This window comes from Furipterus horrens, unplaced genomic scaffold, assembly GCF_987537825.1.
Source record: "Furipterus horrens unplaced genomic scaffold, mFurHor1.1.pri manual_scaffold_5, whole genome shotgun sequence".
NCBI lineage: Eukaryota > Metazoa > Chordata > Mammalia > Chiroptera > Furipteridae > Furipterus > Furipterus horrens.
Window position 1 is genome coordinate 180,716,036 of NW_028327175.1, and position 20,573 is coordinate 180,736,608.

Here is a 20,573-nt window from a genome sequence, read left to right on the forward strand (position 1 = left end):
GCTAGAGTGGAAGAAGGCTGAGCTGTGGCGCAGTGAAGGGCCCAGCCAATGGAGCTCTAGGCCTCAGAGCTGCGGGCTGTGGCAGGCGCCTGGCACTACAGAAGGGTTTCCAGGCCAGGAAAGCACCCAAATGGGAGAGACACACATTGAGGTGTTATTAAAATTCACCTAATTATTCTGGAGACACTAAAGCCAATGTGCCGTTTGTTCCTTAGGAGACAGAATGATTAAGAAGGGTCTCAGTGGGGATTGGGAGACATTGAGGCGTTACCTGCCGAGCAAGGCGTGTGGAGGCAGCCTGGGGACCTGGCAGCAGGGCAGCAAGCATCCAGCATCACAGCCAGTGGCAAAGGCTGGGAGCAGGCCTGGCCCTGCTCACTGGAAGACAGGGCCCTTGTTCTGACTTGGAGCTGATCTGAGTATGGCTCAGGCCTGAGATGGGCTGCACGTGGCCACCCAGCTTCTACCTGGGGGGTGGGAGAGCCCTGTTGTTAGCTTTTCCAGGTTCTCCTTAAGGAGTACCCTGCTACAACTGTTTCTGGCCTGGACAGAGTTGAGCTCTTTGACTAGACAATTAGAGGTTGAGTTCTGGAAGTGTCAGGGAGCTGTATGGCCAGGCTTTTGGAGTGACAACCTTAGCTGGATCAGGACACAGCCTGATATCAACTGACCCTTGGCATGAGCTCTCCTTAGTTCAACTTGGAAGCTCTCTGAGCTGTGCTGGGTGTCCGGACCCAAGGCAGAGAGATGGCCCAGGCCAGGTCACCACTCTCCTGATCTGCTGAGAGTTTAGTGTTCACTTCCCAAGGGGGCCCACCCTAGGCAACTGGTGAAAGAGAGCCCAGGAGACTTTTCTCTAATCCCAGCTGTGCTTCCCTGGGCCTAGGGCCACAGCCCAGAAGGCAGGGGTTCCTGGGCAGGAGAGATAGAACTTGGGGGCAGGGCTCCTACTGCAGGAGAACTCAGACTGGTGTAGAAAAGTCCCTCTACCTTGAGCGTCCCCCCCCCCACCTCCCCCCCCCCCCCCCCATGGCCCTGGAACGGTCCCAGCTCAGCCTGGGAACATCTCCGGCTGATCCATCTGGATCCAAGTGTGAGAAAAGTTCATTTCAGACCCAGCTTGACATTCCCAGGTGGCAAGTTAGCACTAACATCTCAATCTGTATGCGACATTTCAATCAAGCGAGGAGTAACAAAAGCAGAACCATTAACATTCGGAGCTGTTCACCAGTGGTAATGACGGGGAAACTCGCTCAGAAACTGGAAATTACCAAAAAGAGAAAAGTGTGTGGAGATGTGGGGGAGGGGAGGCAGGAGTGGGTGGGGGCCAGGAATGATTTTTCTACACTTAGGCCAAGATCCAATGTTTGGATGAATGGTGCCATTACCCGAGAAAGGGCTGCTCATTCTTAAAATGTTTTTGCTGGCAATTAAATGGCTGCAGTTATTGATCTTTGTTGATTTTATGTCCTCCTAATTTGCATAATCTATTAAAGATGAATGATTCATGATGTGTTTATTATGGGGACAAACAGAATTTGCTGAAGGTACTGTCAAGGTGAGAAGCGGGGCAGTGCCCAGAGACTTCATGGACCATCTCAGGAATGGGTCCAGCATGTTGGCCTTCAGGCCTGGACTTTATGGGGAGTGGTGAGCAGTGACACAAGGAAAACAGACACAAGAGTTCTCTAGAAAGATGTGGGCACCTTGGAGAACCAGGCTGGGATGTGGGAGAGGCTTTGGTGTATTTGTTAGAAATTCCCTTTAAAGATTCTTTAAAAGCTGATTTTGTTGGAGAATATGAAGGGCTTTGGTGAAAGAAGGAAAAGGGAGACTCTTTCAGATAGGGGATTCTGGCCAGGTGTGTGCTCAATGTGAGAGGGCAGGGGGCATCCTGTGCCTACAGCCTGGCTTAGGTGTGTCCAGGTGTTCAAGGAGCCCTCTTCATCCTCCACTTCTCAGGCACCCTGCCTCTCTTCCCTGGGGACAGGCAGCCGAGGCTGCAAACCTCCAGGAATGAGTCCTGAGGAAACCAGCCCAGAATGCCCTAGCCCAACTTGAAGAGCCGACCTTATTGATATTCCTGCCACTTCCTGGCACTGGAAGCTGATTTCAAACTTCACCAGCCACTTGATACAGCTGTTCCACAAGGTCAGGACTGAGAGGAGAGAGGAGCTTGGACTATTGTATGGAGGGGAGAGTGGGGCCCAGTGGGCCAGGACACAGCTAAATACATTGCAAGCAAGGGTGGCTGCCAGAGCCCGCAGCTCTTCCCGATAGCCTGCCCTCCCCACCTTCCATCATGGAACCAAGGAGAGAGACTGATTTTTCTGGGTAGTGTTTGAAAGTTCTGCCGAGATTTTAATTTCACTGCATCACAACTCAGCAAGCTGCCAAGTCAAGCTGGTTATTTAAATTTATCACCCACTTTCTCTTCTGCCGCTGGGCTGCTCTAGCTCAGCGGCATCTCTTCTCTCCAGCCCACTGCTCTAGGCTGCTGGTCTGGAACGGAGCCGAGCCGAGTAGCTCCTAAGTGATAAGGAGAAAGGGACCAGCTAGATGAGAGAGTAGGTTGGGGGCACTCTGGCCCCAGGCTTCCTCAGGTTTGCTGGCTGTGGCTGATACCTTCTTCTAACTTCTCATTCTTCCGAAGGACCCCTCAGGGGGCTGCCATCAACCCCTCAGTAGTCCTGGGGACCTCTGGATCAGGGCCTCCAGTGAGGGCTCTGCCTCCAGCTGTGAGTTGCGCCTTCATTCCTTCAAGTCTCTCACCACTGGTAAAAAAGAAAGAGTTCCTCTTCCCCATGACCTTCTCACCTCAAACGCTCCCTTCCTGTGCCTGGCCAGGTCTGCAGCCACACAGGAACATGAGGGGACCCTGGCATTAATGTTGATGTGAGAGAATATGAGTACTAGTTTCAGAATTCAGTGCTCCTGACCCCTCAGAGAGGCCCTTGGCCTGGTGAAAGTCCACCCTGAAGGTGAGAGCAGGTGGTCTATGCTGGAGCTCAAATGGAACCAGGTGGTGCCGGAGAAAATCGGGGGCTGTGTGGAGGCTGTCTGTGCTCACTCTAGGAGCTGAGGGATGCACCGGGCCCTGGAGTTGCTGCACTGAGCAGGCTTCACTGGCCTCTAGTGGGCATCACTGCCACGCACTGGGAGATCTCTGTGCCAGCGTAGTCCTTACCACCCACATTTTAGTCCCAGAGAGAGGGAATGGAGCAATGAGACTGAGGTCATAAACAAGGCAGGTGAAACTCACCAAAACACAGTTGGGTGAAATATAACAATGAGAACTGTTACTACACAACCAAACCTCACTCTCTGGTACCAGCAATAGATGGAAACTTGAAGCCAGAGCAGTGTGAGAGACTGCTGGTATCCCACTGGAGGTAAAGCCTCACGGTGGGAGGTTGGTGCTGTAACAGGCCCGAACAGAGCAGGACAACACTACGCAATAAAGGGAAGCACACAAACTCACCCCAATGACCCAAGGAAGCAAGTGAAGGGGAAAGTCTCCATGAGAAATGGAGACCCTGATCCTGACCCTGGTTCACAGTCCAAATTTATCCCATGAATATGTGGCAGGAACCCCTGGCCAAGAACTTACATAAAAATTTGTCCAGGATAGTAACCAACTTTGCCCTTCTCTGCAGAGACAGTCCCCAATCCAGGGCACCTTGGACTCCCACAGGAAACAAAAAGTCTATCACTAAAGATGAGCTCACAATAAAAAAGTTACACACCTCTCATCAACATGAACTATAATGAGGGAGAGTTCGCAAAAGCAATAAATAGGACAGTTAATACCCTCAAGCAGTGGACATCATAGAACAATCTGAAGCAACTATAAAACAAGCATGTTTAATATTCTAAAAAAGATAAAAGAGAACTATAGTGTTATAATTATCACAGATTCAGATCAAGCTTCCCCTCCCCTGCCACTGCTCAGCAAATTGTGAGATAGTGGAGATAATAAAAGGTAAAAAGAAGACCACACATATAGCTTATTGTTTTGGGGGTTCAGGAGCCATGGAAAGGAAGCCACGGGCAGCCCTTAAAGTGGAACCTGTCCCCTGCTTATCGAAGCTCCCAGACAGCTAGGTCTCAGCAGAGAATCTTTTTTCTTTGGAAAAATGTCCAAACATTGGAGAATCATGACAAGGGCAGTGCATTTCTCCCCAGTGGGCAGTGGGGAGAGCCTTGTTAGCTTCCCCACCCTGGTGGGAAGAAGGTAGTTTTATTCAAGAGCTTGGGAGAAACTTCTCTTGATGCCTAGAGGGAGTATATCTCTGAAGGAATCCATAGCTAAGAACAGGAAGGAGATGTGGCTGCTGCCCAGGAGGGATGTGCCCAAAGCAGGGATAGGGAGCAGAAGATGCCAATATGAGCAAAGGTGGGGAGCCCAGTAAGGTAAAATTCAAAGAAAAGCAAGGGCTGGCCACCAGGGCCTGGAGGTCTGGGTGAACACTGTGGGCTCAGCTTCTGAGAAAGGGTTGTGAGCCCTTAGAAGCTCAGGTTCTGTGCCCACATCTGGGATGGTCAGCAAAGTGGCCTATTAGCAGATAGAAGTATGGACCCTGGGAACCCTCCTCCTCCTCCTACTCAGGAGTCCTGAGGACCTCCATGAACTGCCTCTTTCCTGTAGTTAACAACCCCCTCCCAATGCGGCTGCATTTCCCTCCATAAAACAAACAGCTTAGCCCTTGGCCAGCCCCTCGGGGGAGGAGAAGGCAATAAAGGTTGGGAAATGTTCCTGAAGGAGGCTGGGAGTCTCCTAGTCTTGTCTGTCCACTCAAAGCCCCTGATTAGCTAGAGGAATTTAGGGCACAGACATCAGAACTCCTCTCCAGCCTGGAAAGGAGAGAGGACTAAGGCAACATCAACACGCAGCAAGGCCGAGAGCCCATTACTGTGGAGGCTGAACGGAGACAGAGGGTTTCTCCTCAGCATCCTCATACCCTAGACCCTTCATTTAAGCTAAGAAGGCCCAATGGAAAGAAGGTAGCTTCCTCCAAACATCCCTAAGTCCTCCAGCCACATCCCCAGGGACCTCCAGCCACCAGACCTCAGCTCTGATTTAATTATGGGGGCATTTCCATAGCAATGAGACAGTGACAGATAATGCAGGTGCCCTGGGCCCGCAGCCTAGGCAGTCATTGGATCAGGGCTCTTTTTCTTCCTCCTTTATCCCATCCACCTCTAGAGGGAAAGGATATTGAAAAGAGGAGGCATTAATCTACTCTAGAACTGGGAGAGTCAGGTCAAATTTGAGCAGAATAAAAGCTATACCACCCCAGTCTCCAGCTCCACATCTGTGCCCACCAGCCTTCCTATTTGCCTGCCCTCCTCAGCAGGGTGCCTTGGGCAGAAGCACCTGGGTCTGCTAATGGAGCTGCAGAGGGGAGGAGAGTCATGCGGAGGTATGAAGGATTCCCAGGCATCTTAACAAAGACGTAATTCTGTGGTCTTCTAACCTGAGTTCATATTTGGCCCACTACCTTAGGCCTTTCTTCTTAACTCCTCCCTTTCTCTCTTCCCTCCATCCATGAGACCCAAAGGCTCAGCACGCTAAGTAGACTGTGCTTCGTCCTATACAGCATGGTCTCACCAATTCATTTAGAGATCCGGGAGAGAGGCCCTGTTTAACTTTGAGTCAAAATATTTTCAAGAAATCAATGATATTTATTTCAAGTGCATGTAGTAGCAAACTCAGGCCAAGAAAGGGTTATCTAGTAGAAAACACTGGGCACTGCTTTCATGATTAGCTAGGTTATAGGGTGCGTTTAGGCTGTTGTAGGTGTTTAGAGATACTTGGGGTGTCCCAAAGGAGAGTTGTCCAACAGGGGGATCTCCCAGCACTAAGCTTGTTTACTTTATTATCTGGCACTTTCTACAAAGAAAAGATTAGCTAAGTACATAAAAGTAAAGTCAGTCGTTTTCTAAATGACCAGAAATCCTAAATTGTGGTGTTCCAATGAATGTTACAGGTGTGTATGGGGGCTAAAGGCTTAGAAATGTCCTGATGGCCTCAAAGCCACCTAGGCAAGACCTGAAAGCCTGTTTTCCCCAAAGAGCCAGCCATCCTCCAAGGTGACAGGAAGACCCCCCACTCCCTCTCCAGTGCGATCAGAATCCTTCCTTCCCCCACATTAGCTGTAGCCTCAGGACAATCACACCAGCACTTATTCAACCCTGGGCTTTGGGAGGCAAGCCCTGCCACTATTGTTACTTCGGAGAGGGCTTTGCATGCCTTCAGACTGGAATCCTCCCTCTCCTCCCAGTGGTGGCTGGGCTGGCAGGCGAGGAGGGAGGAAATCCTGGGCAGACTCAGAGAGCAGCCTAATGCTCCAGCAGCTTAAGTGGCCGTTTTCCTTGGGATTAGGGTTTCACTTACACAGAGCACCTGAAAAACGCTACGCTTTCGGAAGGATTAGAGCTGACAACTCAGTGCTCTCAGAGAACAAAATAAAGCCAGAGAGGAACTGGGAGAGCTGGAGTATCGGGAGACTGTGCAAACAGGCTTAACCTCTGCCCACCCAGCACGAGGGTCTCTCTTGCTCTGAGCCCCCTCCGTGAGCCTGGGCCCCAGCCTTCAAGAGAGCCTGCACCTGCCTGACTCCAGTCTTCATTTGCAATGTGCTAATGGAGCCAGAGAAGGCAGTGTGGGGAAGTGAAATGAGGAAAGGGCTAGAATGTCTCCCCCTCTCTGGGCCTTAGTTTCTTCCTCTGTAAAATGAGGGAGTTAGACTAGAAAGTAACCAAGTTCCCTATTAGCCCTCTGGAAGTGTGAATCTCTTCAGTACTCCCTAGTCTTATCCCAGGATGCTGAGGCTGCAGCTCTGCCCATAGCCCAGCTGAGTTAGAAGGAAGCCTTCTCTAGGCAGCAGACTGCCAAGGCCCAGATGAGGCCATGTGCTCTGAGGAGAAGGGGTGTGAACAGCATGCCTAGTTGTGTCTAGCTGGTTGGCTATGGAGGGGAAGACCTCACTGAGCCCACACAGATCTGCCTAGGATACACCAGGGACTAAATTAAAGGTCCAACGGTCTGTGGGAAGCAAGATCAGCTAGGAGAGCAGCCAGCCTGAGCTGCAGGCACAGCCCCCTCTGCTGGAACCCGGAGAAGACAAGCCTCAGGACGAGGAGCTGTGGGGCCAAGACAGTGGCTGGAGCTCAGGGAACTCACACAAGCTCCTCTGCCTTAAGGGAGACACCTTAGGAAGGATTTGGAAACGTGGGAAGGAAGAAACAAAATGAAATAAGCAAAAAAAAAAAAACAAACAAAAAAAAACCCTCTTTCCCTCTCCTTTTAAGTCATCTTTCACAGACTTAGAGTTTGTTATTTTAGTGTATTATGTAACTTGGGTTGGTCATAAAGTGATCATAATTGGTATGGTAAATGTAAGTGTAGGGTATATTCAGGCAGTAATTACAAATTTAATAACTCTGTATTTTTGGAAGTAGTATAAATGCTTGTGTCAAATGCAGCCACAGACTGCCAACCTTGAAGCAATCTACTGTCCTCATTTTCGTTACCTTATGAGAAACAGGCAAACTTGAGGATAGGATATAGTGAAACAAGAGTTATGTTTTCTGGCCTTAGGGTCCTCCACAGTGTCAAGTGGAGAGCAAAAGTGCTCATTTTCAGAGAAAGATGCTGAGGAAAAGCCTCTCTAAACTCATTGAATATAACTTCTGCTTATAAATCTATGTCTAATAAGTCTTGCTGTCAGAGCTATCACTGAGCCAAAGCATCTCCACTGCTTTGGCAGCTTCCTTTTTATTATTTCCTTGGTCTTTTGAATGCTGACATTTTCCTTACTTGAGGTAAAGCCTTTCTGCTCCTTCATGTGTTATTTTGCTGTTCTTCATAAGATCTTGTTTACTGGTACAATTCAAGTTGCTTCAAACAAATCAGTGTCTTTTCTACACCAAAGAACGGAGGTCTGTTTGGCCTTCTATAAATACTACTTATGAATCTTTGGGTCATGAATTCTTTTGATAATATGATAAAAGCCACCTAGATATTATATATGTATATCTATCACGTTATGTATGGCTTTATATGGACTCCCTGAAGCACATCTGTGGAGTCCTACAGGATCAGTGAACCCTTGCTGTAGAAAATGGAAATACTTGAAACATGCAAGAAATAAGAAATGACAAGATGTTCTGTTATAGGAAGGGTTTGCTTAGCATAATCCCAGGCTACTTTCCTGGACCCAAACACCTATCTATTTTCTGGGTCTACAATATTTGAGACTGTCATTTTAGAATCACCCGAGTATACTGCTTGTTCTGTAGCCAGATTCTGCCATGTCCTACCTGTGAAATCTTGGACATAATACCTCATACCTCTGAGTTTTGGTTTCTCATCTATCAAATGGTGATTAAAAACAGATCAGCATCATATATTGATATGAGGATTAAATGAGATAATACACAGAAAATATTTAGGACAGTGCCCAGCATATAGCAGGTGTTCAATGAATGCTAGCTAGTCGAGGTGCGAGTAGAAACACAAGTCTGCCCTTGAATCTTAGACCTGACAAAATTGCATAAATTATCTGGTGACTGAAAATTTCCAATTTCTTAATAGCCTTACACTTTGCTTTTCTGTGTCCTTATAAAAGCAACTTCACTTAGATTCTCCAAAACAGTTGATGCGATCTGGCCCATTTGGTAGGGAATGTCTGACAAAAGTGCACTGTCTGACTCCGATGCAGTGATTGCTGTAGAAATTGGCTTTAGAATCTTCAGGGACTTCTGCAGTTGAACTGAGAAGACATCCTCATCATGTACAGTGCTTCAAACACTTCTGGGTACTTTAAGAATCTCAACTACTACTGTTTCTTGAAGAGCCTCTTTGTTTTTAAGAAAACCCTCAAAGGAGATGAATAAACCCCATGGAGTTTTACTATAGGCTTTCAGTGTCAGTATTTTATTCTTTGTGTCTTGTTTTTTCTTGCCTCATCTTAATGATGGCAGTGACAACATGAGATTTTGCTTATCGGATGACTTCTTTTCCTTTTCTTTGGCTCGTTTGGGAGTATCTGGCTTCATGTCATCATTAAAAGGTAACGTGGTACAAACATGGCTTCAAATTTCAGCTCTGTCATTTACTAGCTCTGTAGTCATAGGAAAGTCATGGTGGCTCTGTGTGCCTCCATTTTCTCAACTTTAACACAAGCAAGTTAGACCGATCATCTCACAGGCTCTTCCATCTTTAAAACATTGTAATCTTAGGAAGCAAGTATCCCACATGAGATGCCCATCCTCTTGTAATATGTGGGGTTTTATCCATTTGTGATTCTTGGTGCTATTTTTATGTTACTGGCATTGTCAGTGCACAAAGCAAAAACTTTACTGCTTCCTATCTCCTGTTGGATGGCACATATTTTATAACTGATGTGTAGCTGTTTTTTGTGTTTGCTTTTTTTTTCTCTTCCTGAGCTTTTGCTTGTTTAAGGAAGTGGTTGTGCTGTCTTACAGTTTTAGAGTTCACCTCCCATTTGTCCATCTGTCTGTAGTGACACAAGACCCAATGGTCTGTCGATTCTCCATTGCACAGGTTCTATTACCCATTCACAGTCGCTCACTAAAAGAGGCTTGCTCAAAGAATGCTGCTGGGCAAATGGTATGACGATCTTAGTAATTTGAAAACTTTCTGCAGTATGTTTTCCATTACTGACAGTGGTGTTCCAGAGGGATATATGGCTCTGGCAAGAGTTTGGTCAATGTCTTTGTGCTCTTCAGGTGTCACCTGTGTACTAATGAAGCTATTGAGCATGCTTTGCATGCAGTAGCTTGTACCTTTGTTGGTCTAGGCGTCCTGAACAGGTACCTCTTTGTAGTGATACTGATGTTCCAGATGGTGGAGCAGCAGAAGCACAGCTGTATGCTGGACATCAGGAAGCTTGCATGCTTTCTCCTCATCGTGGGTTTCTTCTCTCACATTTTAAAAATGTCTAACAACCACCAATATGTATCTACGACTTGGCTTTTGTTTTGTGTGTTCATTTTTTTCTTTTCTTCTTTTGCTTTATATTCCAAATATGAGTGAAAACAAATAATTTTTGTCCTTTTCTGTCTGACTTCCCTTAGTATAATATCCTCAAGGTCTGTTCATGTTGCCACAAATGGCAGTATTTCATCTTTTCGTATGGCTGAGTAGTATTCCATTGTATATATACTACATCTTCTGTAGCCATTCTTCAGTTGATGAACACTTAGGTTGTTTCCAAGTCTTGGCTATTGTAAATAATGTTGCAATGAATGTAGAAGTGCATATATCTTTCCAAATAGATGTTTTTGTGTTCTTTGGATAAATACAGATATTGAATTATAATGTTGTGCACCTAAAACTTATATAATGTTATAAATCAATGTTACCTCAGTAAAAAAATCCATTTGGGAAAAAAAAGAATAGACTGACACCTTGACTATAAAAAAAAGTCTGAATAGCATTTTACAGATTCCATGTTTAAAACAGAATTTGGAAATGTGTCTTTCGTTCAACGATTCTGTAGTGACTTTCGACATGCAAAAGTTTTTATATATTAGCAGTTGGCAAGAGAAAAAGCCAGTGGAAATGAACATTGCAGAAGGGTTACCCTCAAGTTAGCTGGAAACATCTTTCCAGTCACCCAACCTCTGAAGCTAAGTATGGGATTGTGTGACAAAACCTTAGATTACAAGGAATTCATGTGTGACAGGTTGTGGAAACCATGCAGCTGAAAATCAGAATTCAGGTGCATTTAAATTCCTGCTTATTAAAAAAAAGAAGCATACTTCTTTTCCTGTCTGCTTTGTAGACATTAAGAGACATTAAGATCGCAAGACCAAGGGGAATTGGGTTTCTATATCTTTCTAATTTCAAAACCTCTACATCCTCTTTAAAACTCCTGTCTTGTGCATTTTTTGACCAATAAATGCCATATTATTAATCTCTAGGAATTGATAGATATGGCTGTCATTGTTCACTTCTGGTCCACTCCTCTGAGAGGTGTTCAGAAGGAGTACACCATTTATTGACAATAGAAGTCAATGAAAGAAAACCCACAACAAAGCAAACACAGGTTCTTTCTGCTATCTCTCCGGGAGTCTGAAGTGGATCTCTTGTCTGACAGTTCTACTCCACTGTTTATTCTTGCATTTTAAAATGTAAGATATTAGTTAGGTTAGAAGAAAATCATTCTATTGCATGATAAAGCTGAGTCACAATATATGAATCCCTACTATAAAACTTTCAGTGACCTGTAAAAATTCATAATCCATTGTTCAAACTATTTTTAGAGAAAAGGCAAATTTGAATAATCACATTTGTCCCAGCCTTTACCTCTTTAACAGGTATGAAATAATTAAAAAGCAATATAACCTACTGTATTGTTTTTGTTGCTTATAAATGCGTAGAGTGATAGAAAATTAATCAAGAAGTATTTATTGAGTATCTACCATTTCTCAACTGTGCAAGATAGCACAGAAGACAGGGCCGTTGGTTTGATTAGGATCTGCTTGAAGAAGCAAGCCATGATATGAAACAATAGGACTGGTGTATTATGAAATATAATGACATGCTAAACCATGGAGCACAGACACTATAGAAGTTTAGGAGAGAGAAACTTCTGTGATGGGTTGAATAGTAGGGGTTTTAAGGCTTGAGCAACTGGAAGGAGAGGAAACTGAGTAAGAATGTGAAAATGATGTGGCAAAAGCACAGAGGTTTCACAGCACATAAGCAAGTGGAAACAGTCAAACTAATGCAGGAGAGGTGCAAATCAGAGCTGAGGGAGCTGGGTGGGGAGGAGTGCCTGGGAGGTTGGGAAAGCCTGGAAAAATTTAGATTCAAACTGTAGCCCGCAGAGAATCAATGATGGTTTTTACAAGGGAAGTGATGAGAGCTATGTTTCATGAGGACAAGCCAAGCATTCACATTTGGGAGAGAACTGAGGGGGAAGAATGTAGAGGCAGGGAATACAAGCAAGAAAAATGTTATGGCAAACCAAGGGCAGGTCTTAGGAGCTGAGCTATGGAGGTGGTGGAGGAAATGGAGGAGGGACAGATAGGACAGAAATTGCTAAGAGGAATTGACCACACCTGGTGATTGACTTCATATAGAGGAGAAGGGAAAAGACCAGGTCAAGAAGGACTCTAATATTTTTGGTCTGATGGTCTTCAAGTATGTTATCAGTAGAACTGATTATGAGGATGATGAATCAGTTTTTATTCCTGTCAAGTTTGAGGCGACAATGGGACAGTTAATGAAAATGTTCAGCAGGAAGCTAGAAATACAAAAATCTGAACTGTATCTCTGTATGCTGAGGGTGGGAAAGGTGAATTAGTTAGATGTTAAGGTAAGGATAAGGAAACTCACAAGTTTCAAAAAAGTAGGAGGTGAGGTCAATTTTAAGGGGCAGTGGCAAGGAGGGAGGAAGGGAGAAGAGAAAGAGAGGCACTTTGGAATAGTCATTAGGAAGCTGAGGATTAGTACAACTGATGAACAGAAAGGGAACTAGTCCAGATATGCAGAGTTCTATGACTTCCTCCAACCACACCTACCTTCGCAGGGCTGGACAGAGACTTTAGATTGGGAGAGTAGCACTGGATGAAGAAGAGGATAAAGGGAATCTGGAGAGGATGAATGGGAACCCTAAGACCCAGGAGAGCATGAAGTAGTCTCTAGGGCATGAAAGTGTGGGAGGGAAACAAAGGCAAATTATTGTCATTAGAGCATGCTAAAATGCAGAAGGAGGTGGTGACCCCTTCATGGTGATGGAGGGGACAGGCAAGGAAGGGAGGCCACTCAGGTGCAGCTGTGTTCCAGAGATGTCTGTGGACCGTGGGTATTTCCCTGATTTTGACTCACTCTGCCTTCACTCCAAGACACTAAGGAAAGCCCTGCCTCCCACTCTTCAGGCTCTAGCTAATAGAGGACTCCCAGGACAAACGTCCAGCAGTTAGTGGTGGGGAGCAGATTTTGGAACTTGATCTGATCCACTTGCACTGTTGGCTCAAAACCTCCTGATTCACTTCAGAGATGGCTTTCTATCATTTAAATGCCATAAACACTAACAGCAAAATAACTCACTGGCTCGACCCCTGCTCTCCACACCTGTCAGGCTCAGCACCTGCAGTGCCACTTGGAGAGGACAAGAAAGACCCATCAGCCCATGTGGGTGTGTGGGGGACTGTCCTCCAGGCCTGTAGGAAAGATGGAGTGTTACAGAGGACAGAGTTGAGCAAGATCATAGAGGTCCACTTGGCTACTGGAGAGACCACAGCTGAATATCTTGCTGGGAAGGAGGAGCAAAACCAGGTCATCCTCCCTCCCTTCTCCATCTGGCTTTGGGCTGCAAAGAGACACTAAACGAAGGCCAACACATATACACACATGTACAGAGAAAGACAAAGAGCATACAAACAGCTGGTCACAGGACAAACGTTTAGGCAACAAACTTACACACTTGTAAAGCACACCCAAACTTGCTCATTACGTGCATCCCTGTGAGTCTACACACAGTTCTTTCTTCTCCAAGTTCTTTTTCCATAGAATACCCTGGTGTGAGTAGAGGCAGCCCCCTCTCTTCCAGGCCTCATGCCTTCCCCTTTGTGTTTTTCCAGGTCGTGACATGGCGAGCACCACTCTGCCTGGTTACCCCCCTCACGTGCCCCCTACTGGCCAGGGAAGCTACCCCACCTCCACCCTGGCAGGAATGGTGCCTGGTAGGTGACAATGGTGCAGCTGCCTAATTTATGTGGGGTAACTAAATTGTGGGTGAGCTGCTTAGTGGTCTTTAGTCTGAGGCTGGGGGTGGGAGGAGATCCAACATCCCCTCCCCCCAAACCACTGCTATTCTATTCCTTTCTCTAGAGCTGCAGTTGGTCCCTAATTCTCCATAAGCAACCTAGGGAGGGAGTTTGCACAAGTGCCCCTTGTGTATACTCCACTGTATGTCATGTCCCCTCCACAAGGCCCACCCACCCAAGCCTATGCCCAGGGAAGCACTCAGCCTCAGCTCCGCCCTCAGTGCCCCAGCCCACCCCCAGCCAGCTGACACTGCTTGGAAGAGCCTGCCCTGGTTTCCATGGAAACTTGGAGCAAAGAACCATTTCCAGGGACATGTCAGTCACTCAGACAAAGCCACCCTGGTCCACACCAACCCACAAGGAGGACCAATGTTGAGAACCTACGCCACCCCAAAGAAAGGAGGGAGCTAGTCCCTAAGGAAGGAGGAACAGGAGGACAGGCTATGGCAGGAACCAGAGAGGCTAGCTTCAAAGAGATAAGCCGTAGCACCCCCACATCTCTTCAGAGGAACCAGGCTCTTCTTGCTCCTCAGAGCTCAGACCCATCCCCTGTCTGAGAGCAGCTGGGTTAGGCTCTGTGAGTCAGAGGCCACATTTAGGGTCTGATATGACAGCTGGAGCTTGTGTTCTTCCCAACCCCTCACCTCTGATTGGGAGCCAGACTTGAAGCCAAGGAGAGGTGAAGCTCCTATTTGCATAAACACCAAAAATACTCTTGTCCTAAAGAGAGTGAGACTCACTGAGCCTGCACCCACTCCTGTGGCTGCCTTCTTGGGTGCCCCTTCCCTGAGGCTCAACTGTCATGGGAGGGGAGTGGATAGAAAAAATGAGGGGTGGCCCTATTCCTGGCTCTCTTATCCAGGGGGAGCCCTGGATATGCAGAGTTGGGGGAGGGGCATGCCAAAGAAGGCATCGCTACAGGGTGTGGTAGAATAGGGGCTGAAGGGAGTTAGAGAAATTGGGTAAGGAGAGCTGGGAGGTGTGAGTGAGGGGCATCCTGCCCAGATGTGGGGAAGGAGGAGAAGTGCTGAGGGCAAGGAGATTCTTCCAGGAAGGTCCCAGCAGTGAGCTGGTGCAGGCTGGAGAAGGTCTTGAAGAGATGGGGGTGAGGGAGGGGGAAGTCTGTAAGGAGGTGGGGATGAGGGGAGCGCAGAGAGCTCATGGTGGCAAGGGGGGAGTCGTTAAACAGAATCTAGTGCTGATGAGGAAATTACACTTGTTTCATTAGCGATGGAGAAGGAGATAGCTCAGTTCCTCTTGGTCACAGTTGAGCTCAGAAGCTCATTATCCTGCTGCACGCATGCTTTCCCTCCTCGTCAATAAACAGGCTTTCCAGTGGCTGCATCCCCCCACCCCCACCTCAGTTCCCTCTCGGAGAGGGGCCCCTTCTCCTCTACTTAACCCGCGGTTAGGGATCACTGTAAACAGTCTGGGGTCATCACACAGGAGAAAGGGCGAGGGGGAAACCTGGAGGCCTGGCCTTTCTCCCGCTGAGGGAATGAAGCAGCTTCGGAGGGCTCCAAGCCCACCGGGTGGGGGTGGGGGTGGGGGGATGCTCCGCTTACAGACCAGAGGGCAGTCCACCTGCTCCCTGCCACCTCTTTCACCTGTGCGTCGTCCATGAGCGGAATCTCTCAAGGGAAAGGTGGGAGGGGGCTTCCCAGCAGAGCCCCAATCCCTTTGCTTTGGCACAGTGCTGAGATGCCATTCTTAAGACTTTCTGGGACAAAGTGTCCCGAGGGCCTTTCTTTGCCACCCTCCCCTGCTTCCACCCCATGGGGCTAAAGCTCCCAGAACCAGTCTCCACTAAAAGACCCTGTCGGCCAATGCAGCGGGGTAGTCGTGCCTGGACCTGGAACAAACCCTACTTGGATGGAACAAACCCCTCCTGGGTGGCCCAGGCACCTCCGCGGGGGAGCCCCAGGCAGGCACTACCCCTCAGGTCCCTCCACGCTCTTGTGCGAGGCTCGTGGGTGCTTCTACAGCCTCCTATACACACACACCACTGGCTCTCTCCATGCGGACTCAGTGGATTGATCCGCCTTTGCCTGGCCCACAGCCTGCAGCAGGCGTTGCCTTGCCCCCGCCCCTGCCTCCACCTGCACCTGGACCCCGAGGAGGCTGCTTGTCTAGCACATCAGGTCCACCTCGGAGTTGCGTGTATCTGATACCCACACCCCCACCCTCCCGCAGGGAGCGAGTTCTCCGGCAGCCCGTACAGCCACCCCCAGTACACGGCCTACAACGAGGCTTGGAGATTCAGCAACCCCGCCTTACTAAGTGAGTACGCCACCTGGCTGGCCGGCGGCTCAGCGCGTCAGCTCGCCCCAGCTCGCCCTGCTCGCCCTAGCTGCTTCTGAACGCGTCCGACTCCCAGCCACCCGACCTTTGGGTGCTGACCTGACAAGCCGTTTAGTGCAGCCCGGAGGCCTGGGATCCCTTGAGGACACCTGCGCCTCCTGTCCTTCCCCTTTTCTCCCTCCCCGTCGCCATCCCCACCCTCAGCCCCAATGGAGGGTCCACAGTCGGGTGGCGGTGGTCGCCGATTGGGTCCTTCTCCCACCCAATGAATGCAGCTCTCCTGGGGGCAGCCAGCCCCCACCCCCACCCCGCCCCAAGCCCAGCCCAGGTCTTCCTGCCCTATCCCGCCAGACCCGAGCCCCGGGAGGTCTCTGCTTTTCTTTCCTTTTTTTGTTCTCCTGTTTGTCCTCTCACCCAGCCCATTCTTCTCCTGTGTTAACTTCCAGGTTCCCCTTATTATTATAGTGCCGCCCCCCGGGGCTCCGCCCCTGCCGCTGCTGCCGCTGCCTATGACCGCCACTAGTTACCGCGGGGACCACATCAAGCTTCAGGCCGACAGCTTCGGCCTCCACATCGTCCCCGTCTGACAGCCCACCCCGGAGGGAGGGAGGACCGACTCCACTCGAAGCCTCCTGGCCACAGCCCCAGCCCCACCCCACCCCAGGACACCTGCAGCCCTTCACATCACCCCTGTCCAAGGCCGGACAGGACTAGTGGAGCCACTGCCCCCAACCCGGCCCGCTGACCCTCCCTGTCTGCCTGGACTTCGAGGTGCGGTGCGTCGAGGAGGACCCGACCCAGCTTGCCCTGGCCTCACCCAGCCGAACCGGAGAGGACCAGCCACAACTCCGGACTCAGGCCGGGTGGCCGTTGTGCGCGGGGACACGTTTCTGTGACACACAATCAGCGCGGACTGCAGCGCGGCCCAGCCCCAGAGCAGCCCGACTTGGATGCTCCGGCGCCAGGAGGCCTCACTGGAAGGACTGGGCAAAAGAAATTAAGAACAAAATGATTCTCTGCAGGAGGAGGAAGAGCCTTGTGCTGAACCCTCGGAAAAAAGTCCTTACCCCCGCGCCAGCCGGACTGCCCCACCTTCTGCGCGGAGTGTGCCCTGCCCCGAAGGTGGAATGGGATGGGGGCGTGGAGGCTGGGATCTAGGAACAAAGGCTGGGGTCATCAAGTCTTTCCAAGCTTGGAACCCAAGGCATGCAGGTGCCCCAGCCGGCACCCACCGAGCCCGCCTCTTGGCTCTTCCCTCCTCCACCAGAACTGCCCAGTTGCCCAGGGCCCAGGCACCTCCGACTAGTGAGGAGACTTTCAGCCCCACCTTGCCCCTACCTCAGCGTCTCTGCCATCTGTGACCTGCCAGTCCTTCCCCATCCCACGATTCTGCATCGCTCCTCCCTGTCTCGCCACCCCATGGGAGGCTCTCCGTAGGACCACTTTCCATAGGCCATGTGTACTGGGCTTCCCCAGCAGTCACTTGACGTCCCTCCCCCGACACAGCCTCTCGACCTGCCCGTGGCAGGAGCAGGTTGTGAGCTGGCAACTGAGTTGCGGGCGGGGTGGAAGTAGGGGGCTGTTCACTCCACCCCCAGTCTCCTGCGGCAGATTGAACAGAACCGCAAAAAGTCTACATTTATTTAACATGATGGTCTTTACAAAAAGAAAAAAACAAAACCCCAAAAGGCTGCTGCTTTGTAGAAAGACAGTGTGTGTCGTGTGAAGGAGAACCCTCTGTATATAACCCCGCAGCGTCTGCCCTGCCCCGCCCGGTAGAGTCCCCGACGCCCGCCCTGCCTGTAGATACGCCCAGCTCTCTGTGCTGTGAGAGTCGCCGCTTGCTGGGGGGGTTGGGGGGGGGACACAGCTACACGCCCACTAAAGCACAGCACGCCCTGGGGGGAGGGGGGCATTTTTTATGTTACAAAAAAAAGTTAACGAAAGAAATCTCTATGCAAAACGACGAATATGGTCCTGTGGACTCCTCTCTGTTTTGTTGGCTATTTCTCTGTAATTCCGTGTTTTCGCCCTCTCCTTCTCTCTCTCCTGGGCATCGCTCCCCTCTCCATCTCTCTCTACTCCGCACTCTCTGTCTCTCTCCGTCTTTGTCTCTGTCTCTGTCCCTCCCTCGGCCTCTCTCCCAGCCCTTCCCCGGCCGCCTTGCCCTCGCAGGCTAGATCAGAGGTGGCAGCTCCACCCTCGGGCTTGTCCCCTCTCGGCTGTGCCCCTTGCGCCCTGGGCCGCCGGCGGCCGGACCGCCCCGCCCCGCCCCGTAGTTGCTCTCTCGGTAGCGGCGATGCGCCTTGCATGTCTCCTCACCCGTGGATCGTGATGACTCGAAATAACAGAAACAAAATCAATAAAAGTGAAAATAAATAAATAAAAATCCTTGAACAAATACAAAGAGGCTTGGAGTCCTCGCCCAGATCTCTCTCCCCTTCCAGCCTTTTTATTTGAAAAGGAAACCGAGAAAAGAGAATAGTATAAGGGAACTGCCGGCGCTCAGCCAGGCTCCAGTGGCCTGAGCCGGGTGGTGAGCGCGCCAAGGTTCCAACTCCGAGGCCCGGCCCGTCCCAGTCCTCGCGAGGCTGGTGGGCCTGGGGCACCAGAGCCAAGACCCAGACGAACCCTCGAGAGAGCCCCTGATAGCTCTGGTTTCCTTGGCCACTTTAAGCGCGTCGGTTCGTTTTGGGTCTTTTCTTTTTCTTCCTTTGTTTCTTTTTTTATTGTGCACATGAGAAATAAATAATAAATAATAATAAATAAATAATAAAATTTTGTATGTCACTCCGGATGGCTCCAGGTTTCTCTCTCCCTGCCTCTCGGACAGGCCTTCCCTCACATTGGTGGACCCCAAATAACCCCCTCAATGATCCTCACAGCTACACTTCCACTGTCACCCCCCCTGAAAGCAGGCAAAGACCCAGATCAGTGAGCCCTTCAGTGGTCACTCTCCCCCACCTGCCCCACCCTTGGGGCAAGGAGCTTTCCAAAACTCCAGAACAACTTCGAGTTGCACATCTATACCAGGCCAATGCGCCGCCCTGCCTCTCCACCCGCATCCGGACTTAGGGTTTAGACTCAAAACGCGACGTCAAAGGCCCTCTCCTACCCGGGGGGTGCGGGGTGTTTGCTGTTCCGTCTTCTTTCTCAGCACCTCCACGCAGCCACAATTGTATCCCGCGAGTCTTCACAGAGACCGCGGAAACCGTAGGCGCTTGTCACAAATTTCCTAAATGCCGCTCATTTAGTGCCGCGCGCGGACAGCGCTCAGCTCCGCGGAGACTAGGGGAGAACTTGCCTGCTCACGGGACCTTGCGCGACCCCTGTGTCTTGCGGAGCCCCGGGGCGCTGGCGGGCAGCAACTAGCATTGGTGTGGTCTGGATGTGTTCCCGAGAAAGGGAGCACCGGGGTCTGTCGGTCGGTCGGTGCCTCCATTTCTGTACGACCACATGGGTCAATGTATCCCTGGATGGGCCTGCGGGTGGGGAAGTGGGAGAACTGTTTGTTTTTTCAGACACTCTTACTGTTCTTGAGCCGGGGCAGGTGGGGGTTGGGGGGGCACTGAAGGGCCTGTGCCTCTCCCTGTTTGAGTGAAGGATGGAGTGGTTGTCCAGGTGTATCCAGGATTGTACAGGCGGCCTCTGGGATACTTGGAAGGAGCCTTCTCTATCCCTTCAGCAACCTCTCAACTCCAGCCTCCCACAAAGGTTACACCTGGTCTCCACCCTTGGAGACTTTGTTCTCTGCCACAGGAAACCTTCCCAACTCAGCTCTTTGCTGGGTCTCCTACTTGGAAGGTTGTTTTAAAAAAAAAAAAAAAAAAGATTTTATTTATTTATTTAGAGAGAGGGGAAGGGAGGAAGAAAGAGAGGGAGAGAAACATCAGTTGGTTGTCCCCTCCCTGCTCCTCATCTCAGCAAATGACAATCCCACAGTCCCACCTTGCACCCTGCTTGGAACTGCTCCTCTTAACTATCATTCTCCTAGAAGGGTGGTCTTCAAACATTTTTTAAAGTCATTCATCTTCTTAGTAAAAATTATTAACATAATTATATATTTACTTAAATATTTGCTTATTTATAAATTTCATAAATGTACCACTGAACTAATATATTATGAATTTGATAAGACATAAAATAGTAAAAAGGGTGAGACTGGAATACATAGACATGGAAATTCTAATGGTCTCTAAGATAAATGGATTATCTTGCACACACACACCCTGGGAAATTACACCGCATTTTGGAGATCCTACTTAGAACCCATCAAAACCCAGAACGGCAAAACTCTTGACTATTGCCTGATGCCCAGCAGGTAAGTTACTGGAAGTTGTCAGGGCATTGGGTTGGCCCAGTCAATGCAAGCCAGGCTACCTGGTCCCCCATGCCTGACTTTGCCTCCACGTGCCCCCAGACTGCAAGTGCTGCTTTGCCTAATACATCAAATTGGGAGTTAAGGC

General features: G+C 49.5%; 1 protein-coding gene across 4 annotated transcripts in view; it reads left to right on the top strand.

Annotated features, from left to right (window-relative positions):
• The window catches only part of PAX2 (paired box 2), a 77,717-nt gene extending 60,012 nt beyond the window's left edge, over positions 1 to 17,705 (top strand). For 2 of the 4 annotated variants that reach the window (XM_090278414.1, XM_090278411.1), the window contains 3 exons: positions 13,621 to 13,722; positions 16,000 to 16,086; positions 16,573 to 17,705. In XM_090278414.1, the coding sequence (XP_090134540.1) occupies positions 13,621 to 13,722; positions 16,000 to 16,086; positions 16,573 to 16,694 (311 nt within the window). In that variant the 3' untranslated portion in view covers positions 16,695 to 17,705. Of the gene's footprint in view, positions 1 to 13,620; positions 13,723 to 15,999; positions 16,087 to 16,553 lie in introns of all 4 variants that reach the window. The other 2 variants (XM_090278415.1, XM_090278413.1) reach the window with 1 other exon arrangement.
• Positions 17,706 to 20,573: the final 2,868 nt, after the last annotated feature.